This window comes from Delphinapterus leucas, chromosome 11 (genome assembly GCF_059928025.1).
Source record: "Delphinapterus leucas isolate spDelLeu-1000000601 "Yukka" chromosome 11, BTC_Dleu_Yukka2, whole genome shotgun sequence".
Taxonomy (NCBI): Eukaryota; Metazoa; Chordata; class Mammalia; order Artiodactyla; family Monodontidae; genus Delphinapterus; species Delphinapterus leucas.
The window spans coordinates 40,676,213-40,688,634 of NC_143139.1; the positions used below are offsets into that span (position 1 = coordinate 40,676,213).

The window sequence follows — 12,422 nt, forward strand, 5'->3', positions numbered from 1 at the left end:
GTGGTGAGTCTCTGAAGTAATGCCAATCTTCATGCTTCCAGGGCCCATGGCCAGTTGGAAAGATCAAGTCCACTTTTGCAAAGACTCCAACCAAAGTTCTAGATCGAGTCTCACTTGGCTCTTATGGACAATATTAGGTCACAAGCCCACCCCTGAGTCAATCGTCATATTTCAGTGGGATGGGTCATGCTGATCGGCACAGTGCTTCTTCCCTAGGGCTGAGCTCACCCAGACCATGTGGACTGAGACATGGAGAGTTGTGTATCCTCCAAATGAAAGCAGAGCCTGTGACTGGGGAAAGCACGCAGGCACACTACGAATGCACATTGTAAGTACAAAGCTACCTTCTGATCAGGCCCTCTGCTGGCTTTTCTGTGGTCCATCAAGTAGTGCCACGCTTAGAACACTGGATTTTCAGTGGGATAACAGCACGCAATGAGAGAAGTAAAAGCAAAAAGGACACTGGCTTTGGCGTCAAAGTGACGTGGGTCAAGTTCTGGCTGTGCCATTCGTTGACTATGTGACCTGGGGCGTGTTACTTTTCTAGTGTCACTTTCCTCATCTGTTAATGGGGATAAGAATACCTAAAAGGGTTACTGTGAGGAGTTAACGAAGTGAGGCACTTGGTGCTTAATAAATGCTGAACTTCATTCGACAAATATTTACTGAGTGCCTATTGTGCACTCTGCTCTTAGTGATTGGCTTAGAGCCCTGAATAAGCTAGACTCGTTCCCTGCCCTGGTGGAGCATACAGCTGTGGTCAGTGCTCTCTAAGAGGGAGAAGTGCAGGGTACAGGAGAATGGAATCTGACCCTCCTGGGGGGAGGGTCAGAGGCTTCCCTGAGGAAGTGACGTGTGAACTGAATTCCAGAGGATGAATAGAGAGTATTTCAGCCTAATGGAACAGCTTGTGCCACAGACAAATAAAAAGAAGAAACACAGTATGTTCAAGGAAGTGAAATGAAGTAGGCAGGGCTGGGCACCAGAGCCTGAAGGGCAGATTTGGGGATGGCTACTATTCCATCAGCTTGTTCCTAATTTTGTTAAGGCCCTGGGTCCATGAGCTCAACACTTATTTTAATGGCTAACAACGACCTAACAACGACAACAACAAAAACAGTTAAATTTTATTATATTTATATAATATATACTTATTATATTCTGTTCCTAACTGTTCTGATATTCCAATTGCTTCTCCTGAATTCCTACCTATTTCACACTTGAATAGAAAGTGAGGCAAACATTACATAATAGTTCCTTTTGTACTCCTGACCCTAACGTAAGCCTTTCTCTTTGGTATTGCTTTAGAAAACACAGAGCTTAACATAACTGAAATTCAATTCTTATTTATCTGTTGAGGCAACTGAGGGTGTAATGAATCATAGCAGACTAATGTCAACAAAAGCAAAAACTAAAACTATTCAATAAGCTTCACTTTAAATACCTCAAAATTTAAAACCAAAAGCATTCAGGCTATATTAAAGAAAAACCAGAATTCCCTGAACCATGGAATCACCAGAGAATTGGGGGCAGAAGTTATGTTAACTAAGGACACAGGAAATGAACATAGAGTGGCCAATGTTCCCAATTTCTAGTTCAGTTAAGAAAAAATAGTAATACGCAGTCAAGTAAGGCATTATTTGTTTCTAAAGGAAACTATTTGGAAACCTGCAGAGAATTACATGGGAACAAGGAAAATCACCATTCAGAATTCACCATTCTTAAAGGTGAAAATCTCTCACATCCCATAGTGCAACCCAGGCTGCATCCTTCTCAATCTTTAAAATGTATCTGACCCTGATGTCAACTTTCTCCTTGGAATGATCCTTTTTTTCCATGAGTCTAACAGCTAATAATAAAAATGTCCATTTATTACATGCCGTCTTTATACTAGGAAGTTTACACAGTTATTTTACATAGTACTCATAACTTTACCAGGCAGGTAAAATTATCTGCTCCTGACAAAGGAGAAAGCCGACCAGACCAGTGGATGTTCCGTTACTTGCCCAAGGCCACATAGTGAGTGGCCACCCTGGTTTTCCCACGTAGCTCACCTGACTCCAAAGCCCAGAGCTCCTCACGGTGCTGCCCTGCTTCTCAAGGTCTTCTGAATCCTCGTCTCTGTAACTGTTTCCTTCTTCCTCCACCATTCCTCTTGAACGATCCCCTAAGACTCATTCAGTCTGTATACAGTCCCTTAAGAGTTTCTTATACTCTTAGGCTGTGAACCACCACCTACATGAAGAAGATTTCTAAACCTCACACTTTCCATGCCTTTGATACTTCAGATTTAACCCATCGAAAAAGAATTTACTCTCTGCTTCCCTAAGTAAGCAACACTTTCCAACTTCCTCAATATCTATGATTATTTCCCAAGGACCAGGTAAAGTGATGCTTCTAGAAAGCATTCTCTGGCTGTTTCAAGAAGCTTCTTCTTTGAGAAATCACTTAGCACTCACTAATATCCACCAATCTCTTCTTCTACATGCCAAATATAGTGTGTACTATACAGCAGGTGCTCAGAAAGTATTTGCCAATGGATTCACTGTCAGGTTCTGCCTCTTCTACATACCTCTCAACTGGTCCCTTCTACTGCACTTCCGCAGCCACCATCCTAGCATGAGAACTAATGCCTGAATGACCGTATGTATAAATTGAGTGGGGATGGCTGAAGTGATAAACCATTTATGTCGGAACTTGCCAGGTGTCGCCTGATTCAAGGGTATGACAGGGAAGTAGCTCTAAGGCGAGGAGGAGATACTACATCTGGATACAGTAGCAGAAAGACACTCCTTTTATAACCGACTTAACCTTCTTTGCCCTCCTTCACCCAATACACCCCATGGAAAAATAGGAGCTCAGCAAACAACTTTCCTGGGGTACGAAGAAGTGGCTTCCTAGGCACGCACCAGTATCTCACCCAAGTCATAATCTCTCATACCAGAAACTGCTTCAAACTGGTCTCCATGCCTCCACGCCTTCGTCACCCCTTCCTGAGCATGAGCTCATAATTTCCACAATACTTTAATCTGACCATTCTCACTCAGCATAAGACTGAATTTAAACTGCTCAACTTTGAATTTAGGGCCATCTGTCAACTGACACCTCAACGCTTTTCCCAGCTTTGTGGTCCAGTGGAAAAAGCATGGGGTGTCAAGTCAGAATATGTGAATTCAAACCTCATCATTGCATCTTACTAATATTTTATTCACTTAATATAAGAGGACAACAGTACCCACATCTCCTAGGATTTTTGTGAGGATGAAATGAGATGTAACATGGTTAGTAAAAGCACTGAAACTGCTCCACAAGGCCCCTCACTCTGGTCAAGGCCCTGCCTCCTTAAGCATTTGCAAGAGGAATAAAGTATATTTTCCTATCAGAAAAGATATTTTACTTCTATAAATGTCATCCTGGAATTCCAATCGACCGGATTATTACACACTATAATGTTTTCTGAAGATTCAGCATTTTTAAAAAGAAAACTTCCATAAAAAAATAACTTGGCAAAGCTCTCATTTTTGTACCTGACAATAAAAAATTGGCACCTGTAATGAGATGAGATGCACTTGCTTCAGCTACTGCAAATAACTTCTACAGGGAATGTTACGGATACAGACGAGATTTTCTAAGTACCTCTAATCTTGGCTCCCATCTTACCTGTCAAGCTAAGCAGGTAGTATTAAGACTATAAAAGAAGTAGCACTCCGTTCAAATTCTATGTCACCTCTTAGGTTATAGGAACAGATTATTAACTCTGATCCCAGAGGAAGAGCTTTTTTTCCATTTTATTGTCCACCAAAGCTTAGGAACAAAGAAATCTAAAAACTTCTTTTTTTTTTTTTTTTTTTTTTTTTAAATCAAAGGCTGTACTTCCCTGGCAGTCCAATGGTTAAGACTCCACGCTTCCACTACAGGGGGCATGGGTTTGATCCCTGGTCGGGGAACTAAGATTCCACCCACAGGCCATGCAGCACGGCCAAAAAAAAAAAAAAGCAAAGGCTGAAACAGTAAGATAAATACACATTTATTTATAAATATAAATGATGCCATATACCAAACTGCTTGCCAATGCATACAATCTCATCTGCCCAAATATTATTGATAAAAGTGGGAGGAAACACTGGAGAAAATGGACAATATTAATAAACTGTTAACCTGTCAGCCTACATTTTTCCACTGGGCTTTTATTTTCTTCCCTTCATGTTGTGTAGGGCCCTTCTGAGTAAAATTTTATAAAGAAATATTTGCCTCCCGCTCACACAGCACCTGCGTGACAGGTATGTCTGAAATGTGAGAATTAGCTTAAGATGGTGCTAACTAATCCCAATTCTTTTTTTTTTTTTTGCGGTACGCGAGCCTCTCACCGCCATGGCCTCTCCCGCTGCGGAGCACAGGCTCCGGACGCACAGGCTCAGCGGCCATGGCTCACGGGCCCAGCCGCTCCGCGGCATGTGGGATCTTCCCGGACCGGGGCACGAACCCGCGTCCCCTGCATCGGCAGGCGGACTCTCAACCACTGTGCCACCAGGGAAGCCCCCCAATTCTTAATTTTTATGGGGTCCTAAGAGATTCCTTGAGAGTCTGATGAAAGACACAGATCCACTCCTGGGGAAAAAATGCTCCTACAAATAAACACACCATTTCTAGAGGGAAACAGACATGCCAAACACCTGTCTAAGCATATTGTCATCGCCTCCAAAGCACCACGCAGAAAATTTTAAACTCTTAAGTCTCTTTCTTGAAACGCAGCCTTCCAGCCTTTCACCTCTCCCACTACATCTGTTCTTCAACTTGGAGACCTCGAATGAGTCTCATCTATCTTGGGCTACCAACCAACACCGAGTCCCTTCTCTAACCAGGCTGGACTGCATTGTAAACCAATTCATCACCACTCTCCAATCATGCCTCCAGTTCCTACTGCCATAAAAATCTGCCAATATCTGACCATGGCTCTCCTTTACGCCAATCTGCTCCTTATTCTGTATTTTTTTTTATCTCAGTGAATAGCAAAATCCCTTTTTGTCACTGTCACTCAAGCTGGGAACCAAGACATCATCCTAGCTTTCTCTTTCTCTTACCTCTCACAACCAGTAAGACACCGACCCTTCCTTTCTCCCTCCATTGCTTCTGTACACATCACTCCTTACTTCAATGAAGTCAGCTCAGCCCCACCCCCTTCAATCTGTCCTCCATGATGCCTCTAGAAGCTAAATAAAAAATCACTTCCTGCCTGAAATCCTTCGATGGTTTCTCATGGCTTTCAGGTTAAAGTTCAAAATCCTTCGCTTAAAATGCAAGGCTCTGTAGTGTAGTCTGAAGTCAGGGAGTCTGATTCCCCCAGCTCTGTTTTTCTTTCTCAAAATTGCTTTGGCTATTTGGGGTCTTTTGTGTTTCCATACAAATTTACAAATTTTTTGTTCTAGTTTTGTGAAAAATGCCATTGGTAATTTGATAGGGATTGCACTGAATCTATAGATTGCCTTGGGTAATATAGTCATTTTGACAATACTGATTCTTCCAATCCAAGAACGTGGTATATCTTTCCATCTGTTTGTGTCATCTTTGATTTCTTCCATCAGCATCTTATAGCTTTCTGAGTACAGGTACTGTACTGGCACAAAAACAGAAGTATAGATCAAAAGAGCAGGATAGAAAGTTCAGAGATAAACCCATGCACCTGTGGTCAACTAATCTATGACAAAGGAGGCAAGAAGATACAACGGAGAAAAGACAATTTCTTCAATAAGTGGTGCTGGGAAAACTGGACAGCTACATGTAAAAGAATGAAATTAGAACACTCTCTAACATCACACACAAAAATAAATTCAAAATGGGTTAAAGACCTATATGTAAGGCCGATACTATAACACTCTTAGAGGAAAACATAGGCAGAACACTCTCTGACATAAATCGCAGCCAGATCTTTTTTGATCCACCTCCTAGAGTAATGGAAGTAAAAACAAAAATAAACAGATGCTTTTGCACAGCAAAGGAAACCATAAACAAAACGAAAATGAAAAGACCACCCACAGAATGGGAAAAAATATTTGCATACGAAGTGACTGACAAGGGATTAATCACCAAAATACAAAAACAGCTTATGCAGCTCAATATCAAAAAGACAAACAATCCAATCAAAAAATGGCAGAAGATCTAAATAGACATTTCTCCAAAGAAGACAGACAAATGGCTGAAAAGCACATGAAAAGATGCTCAACATCCCGAAACTAAGGAGTCCGCGAGCCACAACTAAGGAGCCCACCTGCCTCAACTAAGACCTGGTGCAACCTAATTAATTAATTTTTTTAAAAAGCTGCTCAACATCACTAATTATTAGAGAAATGAAAATCAAAACTACAATGAGGTATCACCTCACACCGGTCAGAATGGCCATCATCAAAAAATCTACAAACAGTTAATGCTGAAGAGGGTTTGGAGAAAAGGGAACCCTCCTACACTGTTGGTGGGAATGTAAATTGGTACAACCATTATGGAGAACAGTACGGAGGTTCCTTAAAAAACTCAATATAGAGCTACCATATGATCCAGCAATCCCACTCCTGGGCATATATCCAGAGAAAACCATAATTCGAAAAGACACACACACCCCAATGCTCACTGCAGCACTATTTACAATAGCCAAGACATGGAAGCAACCTAAATGTCCATCGACAGATGAATGTATCAAGAAGATGTGGTACATATATACAATGGAATATTAGCCAGCCATGAAAAAGAATGAAATAATGCTATTTGCAGCAACATGGATGGACACAGAGATTATCATACTGAGTGAAGTAAGTCAGATACAGAAAGACAACATATGATACCACTTATATGTGGAATCTTAAGAAAATGATACAAATGAACTTATTTACAAAACAGAAACAGACTCACAGATCTCAAAATCAAACATATGGTTACCAAAGGGGAAATGTGGGAGGAAGTGATAAATTAGGAGAGTGGGATTAACATATACACACTACGATATATAAAATAGATAACTGGGACTTTCCTGGTGGTCCAGTGGGTAAGACTCTGGGCTCCCAATGCAGGGGGCCCAGGTTTGATCCCTGGTCAGGGAACTAGATCCCACATGCATGCTGCAACTAAGAGTTTGCATGCCACAACTATAAGGTCCCGCATGTTGCAACGAAGATCCCACGTGCCACAACTAAGCCCCGGCACAGCCAAAATAAATAAATAAATTTTTTAAAATAAATCTTTAAAAAAAATAACTAACAAGGACCTACTGTATATCACAGGTAACTCTACTCAATATTCTGTAATAACCTATATGAGAAAAGAATCTGAAAAAGAATGGGTATATATATTATATATATGTATGTATGTATACCTGATTCACTTTGCTGTACACCTGAAACTAACACAACATTGTAAATCAACTATACTCCAATAAAAAAAATTTTATATAAATAAATGAAAGTCAAGGCTCTCATGATCTGGCCCTACTAGCCCTATAGCTCCATCCTCTACAAGCCACTCCCGCCCAATTCTACACATTGAGCCGCCTGGCTGTTTGCCTCTGTGCCTTTCTACAAGCTGTACCCTCTGCCCAGAACACCCCTACCTCATGAATTTAGACGAATTTTACCTTCATCTAAAATTTACCAGTTCTCTAAAACATCCCATAAGTCACTTTCTCCAAAAAGAACTTTCTTAACTCTCCAGTTTGATTTTGGGTCCCATGCCTTTTCCTCCCACCATCTCAATGTGTTCTCATGTGAGGCTGCTTTACTAATCCATCTCCCCAGCTTGACTGTAAGCTCCTTGAGGACAGGGCACTTGTCTTAACTCATCTTTCTATCTGCAGCGCTCAATTAATCTTTGTTAAATGAACAACTGATCCCAGCCATTTGCTTCCTCTGTTGCTGCTCTCAGGAGAAACTACAAACTCTGAGTTAGACTTTCAGTGCTGCTCAGGAATGTTGTAGTTTACCCTCAGCTGACACGAAGGACAGACCTTCACCACACTCATTTCCACACTGCTCCTCTCAGCAGACAACTTCACAACTCATTTCACAAAAGGAAAAGAAAAAAAAGTCACTCACTGGGATCAGAAATTTAAGAACCTCACAGATCCCCTCTACTGACCTGAGGATGAGGTCTCCTCCCAGGCTCTGCAAGGCCAGCCCTGGGCTCTTTTTTTTTTCCCTTCCAGTTTTATTGAGATATAACTGACACACAGCAATGTATAAATTTAAGGGGTACAGCATAATAATTTGACTTATATATATCGTGAAATGACTACCACAATAAGTTGAGTGAACATCCAATATCTCATAGATACAAAATTAAAGAAATAGGAAACATTTTTTTCCTATGATGAGAACTCTCAGGATTTACTCTCTTTTTTTATACAATTTTTTAAATATTTATTTTATTTTATTTATTTATTTATTTATTTTGCGGTACGCGGGCCTCTCACTGCTGTGGCCTCTCCCGTCGCAGAGCACAGGCTCCGGATGCACAGGCTCAGCGGCCATGGCTCACGGGCCCAGCCGCTCCGCGGCATGTGGGATCTTCCCGGACCAGGGCACGAACCCGTGTCCCCTGTATTGCTAGGCAGACTCTCAACCACTGCGCCACCAGGGAAGCCCTATTTATTATTATTTATTTTGGGCTGTGTTGGGTCTTCATTGCTGTGCGCGGGCTTTCTCTAGTTGTGGCGAGCAGGGGCTACTCTTCGTTGTGGTGCATGGGCTTCTCGTTGCGGTAGCTTCTCTTGTTGCGGAGCATGGGCTCTAGGCGCGCGGGCTTCAGTAGTTGTTGTGTGAGGGCTTAGTAGTTGTGGCTCGCGGGCTCTAGAGTGCGGGCTCAGTAGTTGTGGCACATGGGCTTAGTTGTTCCGTGGCATGTGGGATCTTCCCAGATCAGGGCTCGAACCCGTGTCCCCCGCACTGGGAGGCGGATTCTTAACCACTGTGCCACCAGGGAAGCCCTAGGACTTGCTTCTCTTAACAGCTTTCATGCATAATATAGGGCAGCATTATTTTAATCATGTTGTACATTACATCCCTGGCACTTGTTTATCATATAACTGGAAGTTTCTACCTTTTGACTGCCTTCATCCAATTCCCCCTCCTCCCAGCCCCTGCCTCTGGTAACCACAAATCTGATTTCTTTTTCTACGAGTCTGTTTGTTTTTGAAGTATAATTTATCTACAATACTATGTTAGTTCCTGGTGTACAACATAGTGATTTGATATTTCTATATATTATAAAATGATCATATGTTAAGTCCAGTTACCATCTGTCACCACACAAAGAAATTCTATTATTATTGACTATATTTCCCACACTATATATTTCATCCCTGTGACTCACTTATTTTGAACTGGAAGTTTGTACCTCTTAATTTCCCTCACCTTTTTCACTCATCCCCCTGCCCCTCTCCCCTCTGGCCACCTGATTGGTCTCTGTATCTGTGACTCTGTTTCTGTTTTCTTATGTTTGTTCATTTGTTTTGTTTTTTAGATTCCACATATATGTGAAATCATACAGTATTTGTCTTTTTCTGTATGACTTATTTCACTTAGCAGAATACCCTCTAGGTCCATCCATGCTGTTGTAAATGGCAGAATTTCATTCTTTTTTATGGCTGAGTAATATTCCATCACATATATATACACTACATCTTCTTTATCCATTCATCTATTGATGGGCATTTAGGTTGCTTCTGTCTCCTAGCTCTTGTAAATAATGCTGCAATGATTACAGGGTGCATGTATCTTTTCAGAGTAGTGTTTTTGTTTTCTTAGGATAAAGACCCAGGAATGGAATTGCTGGATCACCATCCTTGTCTCTTGGTTCATCTCTTTCAGGTTTTTCTTCTGCCAAGTCACACCACTTCTGCATCTTCACTTCTCCCCTCTCCAGGAATTCTTTCCCCTGTCTTCAAATACCCTAAAATCCACTACACCTTCTTCCAGTAAAAACAAAACAAAATAACACCAAAAAAAACTTAGCTTTGGGCTTCCCTGGTGGCGCAGTGGTTGAGAGTCCGCCTGCCGATGCAGGCGACACAGGTTCGTGCCCCAGTCCGGGAGGATCCCACATGCTGCGGAGCGGCTGGGCCCGTGAGCCATGGCCGCTGAGCCTGCGTGTCCAGAGCCTGTGCTCCACAACGGGAGAGGCCACAACAGTGAGAGGCCCGCGTACCGCAAAAAAAAAAAAAAAAAAAAAAAAAAAACAACACTGTGAGATATCATTTCTCACATATCAGATCAGCAAAGACTTCAAAAGCCTGACAGCACATTCTTCTGGGCAGACTGTGGAGAAACAGACACTTCTGAATATTGCTGGTAGGAATTCAAACTCATACAGCTCTTGTGGAATTTGACAATATCTAACAAAACTATACCTGCATTTACCATTTGACTCAGCAATTCCACTTCTAGGAATTCACCTTGAACATACACTTACAACAGTACGGAAATACAGATGCACGAGGTCATTAATTGTACTGTTGTGTGTAATGTTTCCAAGCTGGGTGCCCATAACATATGAGTGCTTAAATAAGTACTACGGCGTGTTTGCACAGTGGAGTACTATGCAGCTGTAGAGCAGACTGAAGAGGTGATACGAAGTGATAACGTGCGATTTCAGGGATATATTACTAAGTTAGCAACAGCTATATTAGGTACAACTACAGTGTGGTGCCTTCTCTGTAAAAAAGAAGAGTATAGCAGAAAATACATATGTATCTGTTTATTTTTGCAAAAAGAAATTTATGAAAAATAAGCTAGAAACTAATGAGATTGGTTGTCTATAGTGGGTGGGTGGGAAGAGAGTACAAATAAAAGGGAGAAAGGAGTGACACAGTTTTTAATATGCCCTTTGTATAGTTTTTTGGTTTTTGGTGGGTTTTTTTTTTTGCGGTACCACGGGCCTCTCACTGTTGTGGCCTCTCCCGTTGCGGAGCACAGGCTCCGGACGCGCAGGCTCAGCGGCCATGTCTAACGGGCGCAGCCGCTCCGCGGCACGTGGGATCTTCCCGCACCGGGGCACGAACCCGTGTCCCCTGCATCGGCAGGCGGACTCTCAACCACTGCGCCACCAGGGAAGCCCACCCTTTGTATAGTTTTGATTTTTGGAATCATGTTTATGTTTTATATAAAATAGGTAAAAGAATGTCTTACATAAAATAAAATTAAAAATGGAGGGACCTCTAAAATGGAAAAATAAAAAAACGCTGAAATATATTTCAAATGAATGTTAACCACATTGATGGAGGAGGAAAAAATTAATCCAAGTAGCTTTTCTTTCCAAGTGACTTATTTTTTTAACAACAGTTTTGAGATATAGTTCATATAACATTTACCTACAGTACACAATTCAGTGGTTTTCAGTATATTCAGAGTTCTGTGACCACCATCACAATCTATTTTTAAAGCACTTTTCATCACCCCCTAAAAAGACTTTGTACCCATTAATAGTCACTCCCTATTTCCCCGCCCCCACTGTCTCGCAGCCCTAGGCAACCACCTTCTGTCTCTAAAGATTTGCCTATTCTGGACATTTCACATAAACGGAATCACACAATGTGTGGTCTTTTGTGACAGGCTTATTTCATTTAGCATGTTTTTGAGGTTTATCTATGATGTAGCATGTATCAGTTCTTCATTTCTTTTTATGGCCAAATAATATTCCATGGACGCATATATCACATTTTATTTCTCCATTCATCGAATGATGGATGCTTGGGTTGTTCCCACTTGTTGGCTATTGTGAATAAAGATGCTATGAACATTTGTGAACAAGTTTTTGTGTAGACATATGTTTTCAATCCAAGTGATTTTTGAAGACAGTGCTTTGACTGTATTCCCTTGACAAAAAGAACTATAAAAAATATTTCATAGGCTTGTTTTTCACAGAGGTATGGGTTAGAAATTCTGAAACTACTTTTTTTGTCTAGAATAAAGCAGATGAATATACTGAGGATAGGGGGAGTCAGGTCTCTCACAGTCAGAAAAAGAAATCACAAATATGAAAAGGGGAAGACTGGAATGAACACTGCAGAACTGCACTGAAACTGAAGATATTACTATGAATTCATGGTTTTGATAAAGCTTTATAGGAATAAAAACATAGAGAGATATAAATCCTAACTCTGCTAAGAGGACCTAAAAGTAATGACACTCCAGTAACAATGAGAAGCTCTAGTTCCCAAAACTTGGTTTCTAAGTATCATTCTCCACTAAAATGAATCAGGACTCCTTGAAGAAATGGCTGATTTCAGGGCTAGGGGAGAAAAATTACACGTTCAGCCTGGAACAACTTGCTACACCAGGATTTAAAGAAGTGTTTGAAGAATGATAGTGTCATGTCAATAGGACATAGGAGAGCCAGCTTGAAGGGGCTCCCACTAGCCAAATCTAGGACAATTTGGCCATCAA

At 41.3% G+C, this 12,422-nt stretch overlaps 2 protein-coding genes across 5 annotated transcripts in view; one reads left to right on the forward strand and one right to left on the reverse strand.

The window, feature by feature from the left end:
- Positions 1 to 12,422, forward strand: part of TMT1A (thiol methyltransferase 1A) — a 36,138-nt gene that overhangs the window by 17,033 nt on the left and 6,683 nt on the right. For both annotated transcript variants that reach the window (XM_089920727.1, XM_089920726.1), the window contains exon 3: positions 1 to 12,422. This exon is cut by the window's right edge and continues 6,683 nt beyond it. In XM_089920727.1, coding sequence (XP_089776853.1) covers positions 1 to 15 — 15 coding nt within the window. In that variant the 3' untranslated portion in view covers positions 16 to 12,422.
- SLC11A2 (solute carrier family 11 member 2) overlaps positions 8,337 to 12,422 on the reverse strand; it is a 59,534-nt gene continuing 55,448 nt past the window's right edge. For all 3 annotated transcript variants that reach the window (XM_089920718.1, XM_089920717.1, XM_022572168.3), the window contains one exon: positions 8,337 to 12,422. This exon is cut by the window's right edge and continues 24,289 nt beyond it. The gene's annotated coding sequence lies outside the window, so the exon portion shown is untranslated.